The sequence below is a fragment of the Myotis lucifugus genome, unplaced genomic scaffold, assembly GCF_000147115.1.
Source record: "Myotis lucifugus unplaced genomic scaffold, Myoluc2.0 scaffold_2351, whole genome shotgun sequence".
Taxonomy (NCBI): Eukaryota; Metazoa; Chordata; class Mammalia; order Chiroptera; family Vespertilionidae; genus Myotis; species Myotis lucifugus.
In genome coordinates, this window is record NW_005873399.1 from 5,403 (window position 1) to 24,323 (window position 18,921).

An 18,921-nucleotide genomic window follows, 5' to 3' on the forward strand; every position below is an offset into this window, starting at 1 on the left:
ACAGAAGGAAACCTGGCTAATCAGGAAAGAAACTCCCTCAAAAGGTAAACAGTGAGGAGAGTGTACATATGGTGGAAAACAAATGGGTCTTGGTACCATGTTGTGGAAATTATCTCACCTAGGTAGATAAAGGAGCAGGCTGAGCCCAGGTGGCACTGTTGAGTCCCCTCCTCCATTTCATGGCCCATTTGTGACGTATGCACCAGTCTGTCCCAGAAAACTCTCTCCCTACACTCAACACTCTCAGAACTGTGTTGTCCCGCTGGCGTGTGGTGCCCTGTGTCTACGCTGCCCCCCACCATGGCCGTGACCGCCTGCCAGGGCTTGGGGTTTGTGGTTTCACTTCTTGGGGTTGGGGGCATCATTGCTGCCACCTGCATGGACCAGTGGAGCACCCAGGATTTGTACAACAACCCGGTGACAGCTGTATTCAACTACCAAGGGCTGTGGCGTTCCTGTGTCCGAGAGAGCTCTGGCTTCACTGAGTGCCGGGCCTACTTCACCATGCTGGGGCTGCCAGGTAAGGGCTGGTGGCTGGGAGGCTGGTAGGGGCCACTGGGCCTCTGCCTGAGGCACCATGGAGGGACTGCTGGGGAGGGAGAAGCAACAGCCCCCACCACCAGGGTAAGAACAAGACCACAGAAACCTTAGGGAGAGGAGCTTTCTGGCGCTGTCAGGGCTCCTGTTCCCCTCACTGGATGATGCCCAATTCTCCCCAAGGGGCACATTTTAAAGATAAGCTCTTTGTGAGCAATGGCACTGAGTCTCAATCACCCACAGTAACAGGACTCAGGGGGCCCAGACTTTAGCCCCAAGATTCTCCCTCCTGAATTGGGGACTGTGAATCTCTCTCCAGGCCCCCTTGTGCCTGGTCCCAGCTTCTAGGGAGATCACTCTGTAAGTCATGTAAATGTCTAACCACTATGCTGAATTCCTGGAACTAATATAATGTTGAAGGTCAACTATAATTGAAAAAAAAATTAAAAACAAAATAAATTTTAAAAGGAATAGACGATGTTTAGATAAATAATAGCACTTCTGGGTAATGGACTACTAATAAGCTCCTATTAAAATACTATTTTACTCATACCAAACTAAACATTTAGCATTAAATATAATAAATGGTGTTCACAAAGCTTTGGTTGTACATGTATGCAATTAAGTGAAAAGAGAAAAACATCAAATGGTATGATTTTTTTAATCAGGTAAAAATTATATACAGAGAATGGATAAAAAGGAAGTATTACAAATTTTGTCTAGGATTTAAAATTATGAGTGATTTGTTAAAATTATCACTACTTACAAATTTTCTATTATGAGCACCAAAAGGTGGAATCAGAAATTAGGGATATTCAGGGTGGTACAAAAGTAGGTATACCGTTGTGAGTTTGTGCAACACAGAGTTTATTCAAATAGTATTATTTTTATTAATTAATTATTACATTGTTTAATGAAGAACTATAAACCTAACTTTGCCCCACCCTGAACAATGTGATAATATATTTTTAAATTAATAAATGTGTTGATTATTTTTATTACTAGCTTACTAATTTTACTCCTCCCATATTTTATTTTATATTTCCATTAGACCACCATTTTTGCTTAACTACCATGCATGATTTATATTTATATTCCTAAAAAATGGTAAAGCAAAGGTGAGGGAAGTTTATTCTCCATTATCGGTAAAATAATATAAGCTCCTGGAAATTTATAACTTGAAATGGCTCTGCCAGAACCATATTTAACCCTGAATATAGGGATAATTTTCCCTAAGAAGTCAGCAAAACATGTGCTCCATTTTTAAAATGATTAAACAAAGTAGTACCGACATTATTACATTATTGTTAGACAGAATCAGAACACGAATTATCATTACATATTATTATAATCAAACCATGAATTATCAGTATTGTTAGATCTACATTTAATTTTTTTTAAAAAAAAACACCTATTGCCATGAATGGGGAAGCCAGCTTTTTCCCTGCGGACCTTATTCACTCTTTGGAAATGGCAGCTAGGACAGTGGTCATCTCACTTCAAAGCACAGAAACTCCAGGAAATGAAAAATCCCATCTTCCAGATGTTGTAGAACATAGTCAATGTTTATTTCACATAAAAAAGCATGTAGACTTACAATTTCTCTCTACTCATTCAGTATTCTGCCTACGTAGGGGTGGCTTTAGTTTATTCTTTAAAATTAACCTTTCCTTCATCCAAAAAATAAAGTTACTGTCACCATCTCAAACAAGAAAGAAAGCTCGATTCATTAGACCTAAATAATATTTCCCTGTCTTGAAATTTTGCATAAAAACATTTGCATAGGGAAATGGGAGTGAGAATAGATAACTTGTAATAACCTATTTTTTAATTTTTCCATTATCAGCTTATTATTTTAGTGACATTATAGTCAATGTGTTGGGGGTTGTTAGACAAAAGTCATAAAATGAACGACTTAAAACCAAACTCTTATAGTTCTCTTTATGAGTAAAAAACCTGTGTCTTGGTTGAAATAAGTAAAATGGACTTTGCCCACAGAAACAGTGACAGAATCATTCCTGAATTACTCCAACATTTTCCAAATGAATTGGTCAATCCCTGCCCACCAGCAGAGACCATAGTCACTTTTGCTAGTTGTCCCCTCCCTACCTTTTAGACTTGGCCTTGTAGCTCAGTTCAAGGGGTACAGAGACAACAACACTATCACCTTAAGTCAGTGATTCTCAACCTTCCCAATGCTGCGACCCTTTAATACAGTTCCGCATGTTGTGGTGACCCCCAACCATAAGATTATTTTCGTTGCTACTTCACAACTGTAATTTTGCTACTGTTATGAATCGTAATGTAAATATCTGATATGCAGGATGTATTTTCATTGTTCGAGACCCACAGGTTGGTCATATATGACTCTTGCTTACTCTCTTTTTGGGGGATTTCTGGCTCATACTTCATTATCTACTAACCCTGATCACAGAACCTAAAGCAAGGTGTGTGGTTGAGGGAAGTGTTGCCTCCATTCAAATTAGGAAGGAGACCTTTCATATTTGCTTTCTGTGTTTGCTGGGAATAAAGTCCTGAGAGCGGTGGTTGGGTGCACCCAAGATAACATTGAAATGTCCAGTTGCTCAGCCTTGTTTCCTGGAGAACCTGTCCAGGTTAGAGGTGTGTGTGTGTGTGTGTGTGTGTGTGTGTGTTTCAGGGCCTTGAAATATAGATTTAGAGAAATTCTAATTAAAATGTATCTAAATTCAGAGGCAAAATGCACAGCTCAATTAATTATAAAAAAAAATAAATGTGTAGACAAAATGCAATGGCTGATCTCTGGCCAAGTCTCTCTTTTGCGAGATTATATAATTCCTGATACTTTCATCAATTGCAGTGAAAATGTTTCTGCAAAATGTAGAAGATTTTATGTAAAATGTGAAAGGGCTTTGGAGTGTCCTAGTTTAGTCTCCATGTTACAGATGAAGATACTGTGGCCTGCAGAAGCTCAGCAGTTTACCCCAAATCACCCAGCACAGCATGCGTTAGTGATAGTGTCAGGAGCAGATCCTAGGCCTCTCAGTAACCCATCAGGGTCCAGCCAGCCCGAGTCCCTCCTCTGGCCTTTGTGGAAGCTTCTGTGACTGCCACGTGGTCTTCATGTGCTCCTTGTGGCATGAGCAAAAGGGTGAGGTGGGGGTCAATAGGATGCCTCATGTCCTTTCATCCCAATTCCTCTAGGATTTGGCTTCCTGTTCTCACAAGTGGGGACAACTTAGTCTGACCCTAGTTCTCTATATGGAAATAGAGAAAGAACACCAGAGAGGACGTTGAGCAGGGAGCTCCACCTTTGCTGACTTAAAGCATCTGTGGTTCACTAGGACAAGTTCCTGAAACTATTTGTACCTCACTTGACTCACTCCCCCGCAAAAAAATATATATATATATATATGGGGGAAATAGTAACACTGCCCTGCCCATTGCTGTAAGATTAAAATGAAAAGATATAAAGGAAAAGTGGTTTAGGAGTTGTGAGGAGAAAATCTGAAAGTCTGGTTTAAGATGGAGATTCCTGGGCCATTTTTCAAAAGTGAGGTCAGCCAGGTGGTTTCCTGAGATGAGCAAGGCCTAAAGGAAGGGCTTGTGGGGGTTCTCAGCGGTGGACACATCAGTTTTTTCCCCAGAGGGTGGCGTGCTGGGGGCAGAGCCAGAACCAGGAATGGGGCACGGCCTTGGGGGAGGGTGTCCACTCAGCCCGCCCTGCTCTCAAACCAGCTGGGCCCGCGCAGATCAGCAGGACAAGTGCCTCTTGGGGCCGCTTCCCTAACAAATGAGAAAATAATGCCCTTGAACCAAGAGTGAAACTGAACTATCTAAGGAAAACACTGTGAGCAAACACCAAGAGCTGAGGGAAACCATCTGATTAGAGCGGCTCCCCACCGGAGCACGGTAGGCGCACACCTTGCACCGGAGGAAGGCGGCGGCTGGCCCCAAGGCGAAGGCCAGAGTGCCAGAGGCCCAAAGCCATGTCCACTACCACATGCCAAGTGGTGGGCTTCCTCCTGTCCATCCTGGGCCTGGCGGGCTGCATCACCGCCACGGGGATGGACATGTGGAGCACCCAGGACCTGTACGACAGCCCGGTCACCTCCGTGTTCCAGTACGAAGGGCTCTGGCGGAGCTGTGTGAGGCAGAGCTCAGGGTTCACCGAGTGCCGGCCCTTCTTCACCATCTTGGGCCTTCCAGGTAGGCGCTGGGCAGGACTCCCGGGGCCCCACCAGGTGAGGGCAGGAAGGGGCTGTGAGCTCCCACTGCAGCCAGGAGAAACCTGGGAACAGGTTTGGCTAAGAACAGAATGTGTGACCAGGAGGAGTTGGCCCCAAGTCAAAGAGGGCGATATCATAGGGGAGAAAAATCAGAGAATTCATACTCGTCAAAGGAACTGGTAGTGAGGGAGCAGGTCACGAAAAGGATGGGTGTGATGTAAGGGCATGACACCAGAACAGACTAGGGTTCCTCAAGGAGGAAATGAACTGTGTGCATGTATGTGCCTGTGACTTGCTCCTGCCTGCACATACATAGGAATAAGAAAGTAGGATGGTGACTATTTTCTTACAGCCAAAAAGTTGAGTTAATTTTATTTCATTTTTTAGTCAATTTTTCTTTGAAAAGTTGGGTCTCTGTAGGTGCTAACTATATAGATAGATAGCCATTAAATTATAGTCTTTTTCTGCATTTATGGTGAGAAGTTCTGGTATGCACTCCTAAAAAAACAATGTATGACAGAATATAACTATATAACTGTGTACTGTAGCTTTGCCAAGTTGACACATTAAGAATAACTATCACAGGCATCAGGCATGTGTTAGGACAGTGAACAATGGATGAACGCATACTTCACTGAATGAAACCCAAAAAGGGCTCAATGTCCTGAGCTTCCCTCCTAACCCCATTCTGATCTCAACTCTCCTCCTGTTTTGATGTTCTGGCCCACTTACTTTGGTTCTTATTTGCTCTACCTTCTCCTTATCCTACTGGATAAGGAGTAAGTGGCAAGTAAGTTGAACTGGAGGACAGACTTCACCATTCCTTGAATGCCTGCAGCATTCAAAGTTTATGTCCTGTAATTTTTCACTTGATTCTCATTTTTATGGCTTGGTTTCTATGGTTTAACTTGCCTCTCCATTTGGAGTATAGATTTCTTGTAGAGTAGATAATACTCCAAATTTTCTCCATCAGGGTTCAGGTTTAAATTCAGAAAATACATTCAGAAATTTAGAGGTATACAGGATGAAGAAACTGGCAAAAATTATTCACTCACTCTTCAATGATTTGAAATGAATCATTTATTCTAAATGATTAGCTCATTCATTCATCTATTTTAGTCCACCCATCCATCCATCCATAAAAAATATATAATTATAGAACTATATCCATAAAAAATATATAATTATAGAACTATAATTATATCCATAAAAAATATATAATTATAGAACTATAATTATATTATAATAATGTCAGAATTTAAATATAATTATAAAAGTGACATTCTTTCACCCCTGAAGATGAACTAAATACACATCATAGGATATTATGGGAGCTCTACTTGTGTTTAAAAAAAAAAGGAGAAGAAGAAGAAAGAAAAGAGAAAATAAAAGGTCAGGCTAAATGGCTCTGAGGAGTGTCCGGAATATGAGTTTGGTGAGGAAAGGAAAATGGTGTTGGGTTCTGCCTCTGAAACAAACACCTTGTGGATAGATAGATGGAAATAAATGTACATGAAACTGTTAAGAACCTGCGAAGCCCTTGAAATTGAATTGAGAAACGCAATTTAACTAATTCATCTTTATTTTTGGAAAGAAATAGAAGATGGGTGGCAGAGTAGAAGAATTGGGTTATTTATTCCATTTTTGGAAGCTACTTGTATTGCTGGATCAACAGGACCACAGACTACATGGAAGACCTGCTTAGGGAAGCAGGGGAGGGCGAACCTGGCCAGAGGGAAGAAAGGAACCCTATGAAGGAGAGACATGCTGTAGTGTGAGGGGAGAGGTCAGAAGGGACTTGCAAGACCATGAATTGTTGAACTGTTAAATGAAGAAAAATGACTGACCTCATATTCAAAATTAAGGCATGACATCCCATGACTTTATGCTTCATAACCTCTTCACGGAACCTCACCACATTATCAACCTCTTGCTCTTTCTTTATCTTTCCATATGTGGAGCTCCCAAATATTTCCACTCTTCTAATTGGCCAAACACATGGTCGGCAAACTGCGGCTCGAGAGCCACGTGCGGCTCTTTGGCCCCTTGAGTGTGGCTCTTCCTAAGCCTTAGGAGTACCCTAATTAAGTTCATAACAATGTACCTACCTATATAGCTTAAGTTTAAAAAATTTGGCTCTCAAAAGAAATTTCAATCGTTGTACTGTTGATATTTGGCTCTGGTGACTAATGAGTTTGCCAACCACTGGCCAAACCCATTTGTCTTTCCGGTTTTACTGAGAGAAACTCTGCTCCTCTCCCCCTTGACATTTCTACCCTCTGTGGAACAAGATCCCCTCTCTCTCTCCTGTTCCGGCCTCTCCACCAGAGCTCTGTAGGCCCCACACCATCCTGTCTGGTCATCCAGCTGATCAGTCCCTCTCCTTCTTGCCTCTTTCATCTCTCCTCCTGACTTATGCTTATATCCTCCCTTCCTGGAAATCTTCTCTTGATTCTGGTCATTGTCAAGTTCTGTCTCTCCCTGTCCATTAACGATACTTTGGGCTTGGTCCTGGATACCCATTGTTCCCACTGCCCAAATGCCCCACCACCCCAAATGCCATCTCCACAAATCTTCCCATATTCGAGGTCCAACTCAAATACCACCTCTTCCCTGAAGCCTCTTCACATCCTCATATTGACTGGGATCCCACAAACCTTTGTACCAAACCCAGAGCACTCTGATAGCAATGAGCATATTCTGCCCTCATGACTCTGCTCACAAACCCAAAAGCTGAGAAACCGAGGCAGCCATTGAAAAGGTGTACCCCAGCCCTGTCCATCTGGGTCAGGGGAACAGGATTCCACCAAAAGCCAGGAAAGACATTTCGTGGGACTGAATTGGCAGAAAAGAAGATGGTTTAAATCTTTGATAAAATCTAAAGCAAAAATCCTTAAGGTAAAAAACTATGAAACTGCTCTTAGGATCCTTTCTACAGGAGCTGCCTTGTTTGCTTCTTCTTACAATTGGCTGTTTCACATAAAGTCTAATGCTCATCATCATGTAAAACCAGCTTGCCTTTCCCCCATGTATGGCAGAAGAAACTGGTGCTAGGAGGTGAACTGATTATAAGTTGGTTGTAAAGCTGAAATGAGATCTACAGGAGCCTCCTAGTTTTTGGTCAAGCTGCATTTCCTTTCTTAAAAAAAAAAAAAGATGTGTTAGCCTTTTTAAATATGTGGGCAAACATCTAAATGTGTAGACACTATTGTCCATGGAAGGAAATCCCACAGAGAACTGAGGACACATCTACAAAGTCCAAGAGAACCTGTATCTTGGGTATAAAAATGCTTGCCCTGATTTCTCATGATCAAAGTTATGTAGGAATCTGAATGCCTCCTCAGCTCGTGGTTGTGGAAGTTGCTGCTTGGATAGCAGGGCAGTCACCCACAAAGCTTCAAGCCCTAGCATGGGCTAGTCACTGGAGGGGCATCATTTTGTGGTGGGGCCACCCATTATGAGAGTTATATAGTTGGACCCCATCTTAGAGGTGAAAAGAAAAGTCAATGAGGATGTTAGCCACCTACACTGACTCATCCATCACCCCCCTCCCCTGTTCATTGCCAGATGATCCTGAGCCCATTTTCCCTGATCTTCCCTCATTCCTTGGTCCAGGCCTTTCTCTTCCTTTTTTTTTTTTTTCTCTCAAATCTTCTTCCCCTATTGCCCTTTATACTCCCTCACCCATGGCTTTTTCAAATCCTCAAACATGTTTTGTCACCAGGAGAGAGGATTCAGGTTTGTACATAGTTAGTCCAAGCCAAAGCCATGAGGAGTTGGAGAGAGGTAACTTCTTTTTAAAGAAGGGAAGGGAACTGATATTTACTGAACCTGGCTTAGTTCTATGCTGGTGCCAACTCGCATCTGATCCTCACAACACCTCTATGCAAAAGATATCTCTATCCCATTCCAGAGTTTAGGAGATTAGGTTTTAGTAAAGTTACATTACTTGCCTAACAACTTACCTGGCAGCACCCATTCTGTAGGATTTCCCGAGATACAAAAGACCTCCCTATTGGTTCCCTGGGATCTATGGAAAATCTAGGCCTTTCACCTTGTTCTGAGGGGCCTTGCCTCTGAGGTCTCACCTCAGACTTCCCTCCTCCAGGCTCCCCTCCTCTACCAGCCCTATCAAAGGCCCCAGGCCAGGGCCTTTGGCTCCTGGTGACTTGCTGTGTCATCAGCCCCACCCTCACCCTTAGCCAGCTCAGTGATGTCAGCCACTCAGTTCCTCTCAACTCCCGACTCTGAGCACCTCCTCCTGAACTCCCTTGAGGTCAATTTTCCCAAGTTAAACAATTGAAATTTTGTTAATAAACAACTAAATGAAAATCTCTAGGAGTAGGGTCAAAACATTAATATTTCTTTAAAAGTTTCCCCAGGAGATGCTAAGGTGCAGTCCAGGCTGGGAACCACACCTGAAGGCACCTGGCTTATCAGTTCATTTTAGAGGAATAAGAAATTTTGCAACAGGGAGATAGCAGGGCAGTCACCCACAAAGTTCCCATTTTTCTGTTTGCTTCTATCAGCCCTGAATTCTGCCCACCCTTCATGTCTGATAATGCCTCACTGTTCATTGAAAAGAATTCTATAGTCACACCTTTGGTGTGAGGAATCAATCTATAGAACCCGTTGACTCACCTGTTATCGGCTGATAAGCCTATGCCTCTTGCTCAGAATCTATAATAATAAAAGCATAATATACTAATTAGACCAGACAGCCGAATGACCTTCCTGACAACCTTCCAGACGAAGCCGGGGCTGCAAGGGCCGAAGCAAGCTGCCACGACTGCAAGGGCCAAACCCCTTGCACGAATTTCGTGCATTGGGCCTCTAGTATCAAATAAGAGACAGAGTGGCTAAAAGAGAAACCTACCTCCTTTAGGAGCAGTTTCTCTTGTTATCTGTCTATGGAAAAGGATTAGAATCCCAGTTGGTAAAATCTTCTAACTAGAAAGGAAGTTCGGGTCACAACCATGTATCACCATGGTTATTATTAGACATAGGGGAATTGTAGCAGTGAGCGATGGAGAACATTTCCTCCTACTTCCTGGCATCTGCTTCCATCACAGTGTCCACTCTCAGAAGAACCTCCCAAGGGATCTCCAAAGCATGGAAGACTTTGGTCCTTCCATCCAGACTGAATTGTGGTTCTGACAATGGCCCCACAAGATATAACACAAAGTCGTGTCTTTTCCAACTGCAGGCTAAAAGAAAGGTGTAGGAGTAAGCTAAAAAGAGATTCCAGATATAAAAAGGAGCTTAAGATCTGGGTGGACCCCTGGTTCAAAGCAGGTTCTAGTGTTCATCAGAAATCCAAAGGTCAAGAAAGAGCAGGAAAGAAATGAGGACTTGTCATGCAAACCTGACCCCAGCAGAGGCAAGAGGGCATCTGAAAGCCTAAGGCAAAGGCTGACTGGGACAATCTGGCCACAGCTCCAGTACCTAGGGGCTCCTATGGCACACCAGCAGCAACTCTTCACATCAGCAAGCCCACAGTGATTCCACCTCCCACCTGCCAGCATAGCCCTCCCTTCTCATCCAACAGTGTCAGGGAAGGTCACGTACCTCAGCCATAGCCACAGCACACATGTGATATGTTTTCAGGAACAAATATTAGAATCACTCAATCAAAAGAGATTCGATGACCCTATCCTTTCCAAGAGTGTGGGATAAGAGTAAGTTTTAATAGAATGAGAAAAAGACATCTTTTATACTACTTGGTTAATTATTGTTTGGTGGGTTAGCTAGTTGGATGCTTGATTGGTTGAGCATATGAATGTGTTGTTTGACTATGGGAGTACACCAACATGTGCTAGAAAGATGGAAATGAATACACTAGTAGGTGACACATGCTTGCATTTGCCAATAAGGAAATGAACAGGATGTTTGTTGCCAAAATCCTATGGGGCCAGCAAAGCCATCAGGCAAGGCTTGGGAGGTCACAGGTGACACACTAGAGCCCTCCTGTCTTAGGAATGGATTCAAGGGCCACTCCAAGGCTCTCATGAGTTCTCTTTGCCTTAGTGGGGTTACCATGGCTCTAGCATCAGAATTCAGCTGCAGGTCCAAGATGACACTGTGATCAATTCTCCCAGGAATGAATGGTCAGATCACAGATGATTGATCCATACCATAAACCAAAACATCTACTTTGAAACTATAGTTGCTAATAGGACCAAGACTGATCATGGCTGCTTGTAGAATCCTCTTCCCAGGAGAGAAGCAAAGTTAAAATCAGAAGTTTTTTTTATAGAGAAGAGAGTCAGAAGCTAATAAATGGAGGTCAGCCCAGCCAGGTATGGCTCAGGGTTGAGCATCCACCCAGGAACCAAGAGGTCACCAGGTTGATTTCCAGTCAGGTCATATGCCCAGGTTGCAGACTTGATCCCCAGTAGGGGGCATGCAGGAGGCAACCAATCAGTGATTCTCTCTCATCATTAATGTTTTTACCTCTCCTCCCTTCCTCTCTGAAATAAATAAAAATACATTTTTTAAAATAAAATAATAATAATAATAAATGGAGGTCAGTGGCACAGAACTAGAGTAGCTGGATACCATTGTCTCTACACAGGGAAATACCTGGTGGAAAAGGGCCTCCATTCCTCAGATACTGCATAAGGCTCTTTAATGAATTCCCCATGATCTCCCTATCCTTTTTCAATATATTTCATTCATTGCTATGACAACTAGAGTAGGATGGAGCTTTCTGCTTTGCTCCACACAGTTCTTGAGTCCTGCTCTACTAGAACTCTCCAAGCTAGGAGCCTTTCTGTCTGGAAGACATCAAGCCTTCCTTTTGTAAGATTCATTATGCTTGCAATGGACATGTTTACTGTCTTTCCCCACTTTGGCAGAACCTCCATGAGAGCAAAGACCATGTCTGTCCTGTTAATTGCTGCCATCTTGTGCCTAGTCATGGGGCTCAGTAGAAAACTGTTGACATTAATCACTGCACTTTAAGGACACCCTAGAAATCATTGAAGGTTTCTAGGGTGTCCTTAAAAGAAAGGTCACTGCAGGAGAGCCCCAGTAGGACTTACAACTTCCACTGATCCTGAAAAGGAAACTGCTGGTAAAGTGTGGTCATGTTGAAAGGCCTGAGATTGATATAGTACCTTTTTATAAGTACCTAAAACTTACAGTTCACCATGGCCTTAGTGGCCCCCTTGGAAGGAGGCAAAAATACAGTACCCTTGTTATATCACTTAGTGACCTTACTTCATTATATGCTATAAATGAATACTAGGTTTTCGTAAGGGGACACAACTATATGAAACATTGAGCCCTCATGGAAAGACTAGAGAAGACAGATGTTTGGGTTAGAAGTCAAAGCAACCCAGTTTTACTATAAGCTCTATCAATAATTTTTAATGCCACCTTAGTCACACCATTTCACTTTCCTGGTCTCCAGAATATCAAGCTTTAAAATAAGGACATGAAATAGATAAATTCCATGGGCCCTCCCAGCTCCAACTGTCCATAATTTTCTCATTCTACAGGCATTTGCATGCATGTCCTTCATCAATCAGAGGATTGTAAGTGATGGTTTTGCATTTCCCACACTTCCACATCCCTTGACAATAACAAGGTTCACGTCATGGTTTATGGACTTGCTGTTCCTCAGAAACTCAGTGCTGGTTGGTTGTGGTTGCTGCGTTTTATCAATCATGTTGCGATGATCTTGTCTGTCTGCTTGTGTCTTGCCCCTTGACCCACAGCCATGCTGCAGGCGGTGCGAGCTCTGATGATCGTGGGCATCGTCCTGGGTGCCATCGGCCTCCTGGTGTCCATCTTTGCCCTGAAGTGCATCCGCATTGGCAGCATGGAGGACTCTGCCAAAGCCAACATGACACTGACCTCTGGAATCATGTTCATTATCTCAGGTAAACTAGGAGCCTGGGGTGCCTGCTGTCAGACGTGCTTCTGGGAATGTCAAAATCATTCTGGCAGAGGAAACACTGCTTCTTCCTGTTGAGCCATAGCTTGAGCACACTTCAGAGCTTTGCACACTAGGATTACAGCAGGGATGAGGAACCTTTTTTCTGCCAAGGGCCATTTGGATATTTATAATATCATTCACAGGCTATACAAAATTATCGACTTAAAAATTATGTTATTAGGAAAAAAGCTCCTAGATTTATTGAATTTTGAATCCTGTCTGCTGTTGCCTTGGCAGGGCCAGACCAAATTATATAGCCCTTGGGCCAGAGGTTCCCCACCTCTGTTCTGCAAAATTATCATGAGTGCTAATGTCCCTCTTAGCTGCCACCCCAGTCCCATTATGAGACTAGAGGCCCAGTGCACAAAAATCGTGTGCTGGGTGGGGGTGGTGAGGTCCCTCAGCCTGGCCTGCACCCTCTCGCAGTCCAGGAGCCCTGGGGTATGTCCAGGAGCCGTAAGACATCCTTAGCACTGCCACAGAGGCAGGAGAGGCTCCCACCACCGCCGCTGCATTTGCCAGCCGTGAACCCAGCTTCTGGCTGAGCAGAGCTCCCCCTGTGGGAGTACACTGACTACCAGGGGGCAGCTCCTGCATTGAGCATCTGCCCCCTGGTGGTCAGTGCACATCATAGTGACCGGTTGTTCCGCCATTCAGCCTATTTGCATATTAGCCTTTTATTATATAGGATTCACAACCCTAAGGTAGTCATGTGACTCAACCCCAAAAGGCATTATTTTGGTAAGATTCTAGAAAATGATTTTAAGAGAAGAGTTCTTAACATTGTCAAAGAACCAGGCCCCAAATGCTTGTACTATTAACCATTGGTTCTAAAATACATGCAAAATCTCTTTCTGCACATATTCAAATCCTTCCATAATTAGAGAGATAAGAGAGTCCAAGCACCTAGCACAATGTCTAGGACATAGTGGGACTTCAATAGTCGATGCTTGGAATAACTGTTTGTTATAGGAATGGAATGTTCTGAAGCCTATTCCTCTACACTCATGTAAGTATACATTGCCTCAGAAACATTGTGGTCACTTTAAAGCTGATTCCAGAGCTTTCTTGTTCTTTATCTACAGGTCTTTGTGCAATCGCTGGAGTGTCCGTGTTTGCCAACATGCTGGTTACTAACTTCTGGATGTCCACAGCTAACATGTACTCCGGCATGGGTGGGATGGTGCAGACTGTTCAAACCAGGTAACCTCCTAACCTCAGGATTCCATGGTGAATATTGTTGTAGAAATCCAATTAAACACATATGCCTAATGTGACTGTCAGTGCCTGAAATAGCAAAAATTTATCAGAAGCAACCATGCCATATCGTAAATCAACAATGATCTGTAAATTCATAACCTTCATTTCAGTGAAATATCCTTGGTGATATGACTTGAGGCTGATCTGACATTTGCATTGAAATACAGTGACAGTTCATGATATTTATCTAACACTCTTACACAGACCCCATTGTGGTGGCCATGAAAGAGGCACTATTAACCAAGGCATGTAAATGAGCATCAACCCGTATCTCTAGTCCATGATGGGAACCCGGCTAGGGACAGGTAAAAGACTGAATAGAACTGAGCAAGACTAGTGAGAAAAGTAATGTTTCCATCCTCTTTCAGCTTGACTCTTTCTCTTGTTCATGAATTCACTCATTTTACAAATGTATTGAGCACCTACTGTGGGCCAGGAGCTATTCTGAGTGCTGGGGTAAAGACAAGTTCACAATTCTCATGGAGGTTATGGTGTAGCAAAAGGACATGAAACCCCGCTATAAATTGGTATCTGAAGGAGGGCAGAACTTTTAAAAGATGAAAAAGCAATTCTAACATGTGTATTCATTTAGCAACTTCAAAGGGACATTGCTCATAGTAAGAAGCAGCAGCAAATCCCTGAAGGAGAAAGACCTTGTTCTGAGAGAGCAATGCAAATGTTATAGCTAAGTGACCGGTCATCTCTGGAGTAAATACACTTGGTATTTCTTCAGCCACACCATTATGGGATACAGACAGGGTATAAGGACATGATAAAACCATTTACTCTCTGGCTTCCCTGGAACTCCTATCCCCATCCATGTCCCTGCTTTGCTTCAAGGAAGTGTAGCTGCCCTTATGTGCCTCCATGGTCCCCCAGGTTCTCTTGGTTACAAGAGCAACTCAGAAGTAAGTTGACCGACTCATTCTGGTTTGCCTGGGACTTTCCCAGTTTTAGCATAGAAAGTCCCATGTCCTAGAAAGACCCTCCGTCACAGGCAAATCAGAAGAGCCCACCTTGCCCACAGTTTCTATGTGCCTAGAGTCACATCCCTGCCCAGGGGGCCACCTACCACCCACCTGACACCCAGCGCTAATGTGTGCCATCACCCTCTCACACCATCTCCTAGAACAGTGATGGCGAACCTATGACACGCGTGTCAGAGGTGATACGCGAACTCATTTTTTTTGGTTGATTTTTCTTTGTTAAATGGCATTTAAATATATGAAATAAATATCAAAAATATAAGTCTTTGTTTTACTATGGTTGCAAATATCAAAAAATTTCTATATGTGACATGGCACCAGAGTTAAGTTAGGGTTTTTCAAAATGCTGACACGCCGAGCTCAAAAGGTTCGCCATCACTGTCCTAGAACCTGACGGGCAACTTCAGTCCTGAAATTGAGATCAGAGGATTCCAATTGGCTTCCTGAACTTTTTCCTCCACGATGGGCAGCATTTTTTCTCTTTCTGTCTTTTCATCTTCTCTATACAGATAGCACAGCTGCCAAGAAAAATCGTGGTAGTCAATCGATGGGGCTTTGGTTCCTGCCCTGCCCCCTCTCCCCTTCCTGACACTTGCAGAACCTAAACCCTGGACCAGAGCTACAAACTGTCTGCCCTGGCCCTGTAGACAGCTTGCAAGGTGTTTTGTATTGGCCTAAACATCTCATTTTATAACCAACTTTTAAAAGTTAGAAGTGTCTCAGGTTGGGTTGCTCAGAAACAGATCCTGAGGATCCGTGTGTGAGTGATGTATTAAGGACAGAGAGACAGATTAGGGCATGGGACAAGCAGAACAGGGAAGGGTGGTCTCAGATGAAGGGTGGACTCAGCCTGATCCTAGGGAGCTGTGAGGTATTTCATATTTCAGCACCAGCCAGCCTCTGTGCATGTGGGGAAAGTGACTCCAGTGGCTGAACCAAAGCCAGAACTCAAGGGAGAGTCACAGGGACCGGCAGGTAAAGGCAAAATAACACAGGAGCTGGGGGAGAGACACAGAAATGGATAAAGGGACAAAGGGGAACTGGGCAGAGCACCATTGTACCTGCGACACAGAGATTTTCTAATGCAAACACACTTACATCATATACACACAAGGGTCTATTTTTTTCACCTTCTTATAAAAAAATCAGAGCTGGCAGCACTGGGCCCTCATTCTCAGAGGGCAACATCTCTGCGGCTGAGAGGCAGCTGCCCTTTTAACTGGGGCTCACACTCTCCAGGTTGCCACAGTCCCCACTACTCTCAAATGCCCCACTCTGAAATCATTTATCATCACGTTTATGGTTTTCCCCTCCACATAACAGAGTTAAGAAAGTGAAGTATTTCCTTACACCTAGCCCACTTTGCTCATTTAAGTTTCTTACCTGTCCCAGATAGGTATATACGGTTGCTAACCTTGATCAAGAGTGCCTAAGGTACCCTAGCGGCTAGGGCCTAGCCGGTTTGGCTCAGTGGATAGAGTGTTGCAGGCTCGATCCCCAGCCCCAGGTCAGGGAGAGCGCAAGTGCAGAGGCAACCAATTGATGTGTCTCTCCCACCTGGATGTTTCTCTTTCTCTGTCTTCCCCCCATTCCTTCTACTCTCTCTAAAAAAAATCAATGGAAAAATAACCTTGGGTGAGGGTTAACAAAAAATTAATAAATAAAATGGGCAAAAAATAAATAAAAGAGTGTCTAAGTTGAGGAAGGCGACCTCATTCCTCATGCACAGAGGATGGTGTAGTTTATGATTAACAGTGAGGGCTAGGGAGGCAGAGTGACCCGAATTTGAATCCTGGAAATGCCATGTTCTTCCTGGGTCTTTGGAAAAGTTAATTAGCCTCTCAGAGCCTCAATTTCCTCATCTATAAGATGGTCACATCAATTTAGTTCTTTATGAAGACGGTACTCCTCCCTACACGGATGGTTGCCGGGATTACGTGAGATAGGTGAGATGAATGCTTCCTGGACCACAGTAAGAACTCAAGGGACCAAAATTCCTTCAGAAATTGAGACCGATTCTCTCAAACTTCTCTGGTTAAACTGTCCAGCCACTCCCCTTTGGCGACCTCAGTGATCTAAGCGGTCCAAGAATCCTGCAGCTGTATTGCTGGCTAGCTCAGTGCCGATGCTATGCTCCAGGGCACCTGTTTAGTTGGCTGTGACCCAAAGGCATGTGTGTTCAGGGGGCATGGGCAGGGATAGGTGTAGAATCCAAAGGGGAAACAGAGAGGACAGGGCATGGCCAAATGCAGTGGGTGGAACCTGGGGAGTTGAGTCAATCACATTCATAGCCATCATCTCCCCACTCAGGTACACCTTTGGTTCGGCTCTGTTCGTGGGCTGGGTCGCTGGAGGCCTCACGCTAATTGGGGGAGTAATGATGTGCATCGCCTGCCGGGGCCTGGCACCCCATGAAACCACGTGAGTTTCCCCATCCCAATGTAATCAGAGGTCTGATTGGGTCCATTTTAACATATAATTCCCAGCCAGAATGGTCAGTCCAGGCATATGGAATAACATTGTTGAGCATGAACCTTCTCTTTTATGGGGGATAGAAAAAAACGGGAATAGGAATATTTCTACCTGAGCACATTTAGGTGCAATCCTATTTGAAGGGGGGAAACCATCCAGGAGTTCCCTCTGGCTCCACTATACTATAACTCAATGACTCTCAGCTTGGAGCAATTTTGCCCCCAGGGGATGTTTGGCAACATCTGAAGACACTTTGATTGTTACAACTTTGGTGGGTGAGGGGATAGATGATACTGGCATCTAGTGGGGGGAGGCCAGGGATGTTGCTAAACATCCCACAATGCACAGGCAAGCCCCCACAGCAAAGAAGCATACAGCCCAAATGCCAATAGTACTGCTGTTGAGAAACCTTGCTGTAGCTCCATAAATGGGCCCGGAGTTGAAGACCTCGATCACAGTCTGGTCCTGCTGTTAACTGGGCCTGCGACTGCCAGCAAATCATTTGCCCTCTCTGGACCTCTGTTACCTCACCCATAAACTGCCCAGGTCTACGGGTTTCCTGGGACACTGGACTTTTGGGGCTAAAACTGACACATTCCAGGGTAAATGAGGTGGTTTGTCCTCCTACCAAATACAGCTATGATCCTGGAATGTTTCTTTGTCTTTCAGTTACAGAGCCGTGTCTTATCACGCCTCGGGCCCCAATGTCGCCTATAAGACCGGAGGTATCAAGGCCAGCTCTGGCTTTGGGCCCACCACCAAAAACAAGAAGATATACGATGGGGGTGCTCGCACAGAGGACGAGGTACAATCTCATCCTTCCAAGTATGACTACGTGTAGCACTCCAAGACACCTGACATGGGCAGAAGAAAACCCCAATTAGAGCTCACCCCAAAAACAAGGACATTTTACCTTGATTCCTGATGGCTTTTGACTCCCTGCTGGAAGTTAGAAAAGCATTGATTTCACCTATGGGGAGGCCAGATGGTCTTAGCCACATGTCTATATCTCTAAATATTCCATCACAAAACAACGAGTTATCAGATATGAATGAGAGCCTATAGCTCACATTTTCCAATCCTCTATTTCTTTTTTTTTATATCTTCCTAATCTGATTATAGAATATGGTTTGAATTCCTATCTGACACTTGAATGATTTAGACAGACTCTCCCTCCTCCTTCTAGCCAATAGCCCATTGATGATCTATTTCTCAACTCATCCCCCCCAGAACAATTCTGAAAGGAAAAAAAAGAGAGTCTGTTAAAAGATATCATTTCCTGCTACTTTTGCCTCTACAAACACTGATTGGAGAAGAGGAGAGAGGGGAAATATATGTGTAATGTCTCTGGCTCATTATCTGAGTTTTCTTATCCTGTGATCTTAAATGGACCAAAGTGATTTCAGTTTAAAGAAAGCATCCAAGCTTTTCCACTTCGTTTGGCATCTGCTCATTCCCACAAGACTCTCCCAAGGGTTTCCTGAGCCCCCCACTGTGAGTCCCCCTTCTGTCACAG

At 43.9% G+C, this 18,921-nt stretch overlaps 1 protein-coding gene across 2 annotated transcripts; it reads left to right on the forward strand.

Annotated features, from left to right (window-relative positions):
• The first annotated feature begins 300 nt into the window (after positions 1–300).
• LOC102429393 (claudin-18) lies at positions 301–18,246 on the forward strand. Of its 2 annotated transcripts, none has more exons than XM_006108457.1 (5): positions 301–520; positions 12,467–12,631; positions 13,773–13,890; positions 17,244–17,354; positions 18,075–18,246. In XM_006108457.1, exons 1-5 carry the CDS (start codon positions 301–303, stop codon positions 18,244–18,246), a joined length of 786 nt encoding a protein of 261 aa, XP_006108519.1. The 2 variants fall into 2 exon arrangements, with proteins under 2 accessions (XP_006108519.1, XP_006108518.1); XM_006108456.1 differs by lacking the exon at positions 301–520 and adding an exon at positions 4,506–4,725.
• The last annotated feature ends 675 nt before the right edge of the window (positions 18,247–18,921 follow it).

Bases quoted from the DNA above. Each gene is read 5' to 3' on its own strand.
- LOC102429393 (XM_006108457.1), top strand. From the start codon at position 301: ATGGCCGTGACCGCCTGCCAGGGCTTGGGGTTTGTGGTTTCACTTCTT. The intron at 13,891-17,243 runs GTAACCTCCTAA...CTCCCCACTCAG, and splicing joins GTGCAGACTGTTCAAACCAG to GTACACCTTTGGTTCGGCTC. The intron at 17,355-18,074 runs GTGAGTTTCCCC...TTTGTCTTTCAG, and splicing joins CTGGCACCCCATGAAACCAC to TTACAGAGCCGTGTCTTATC.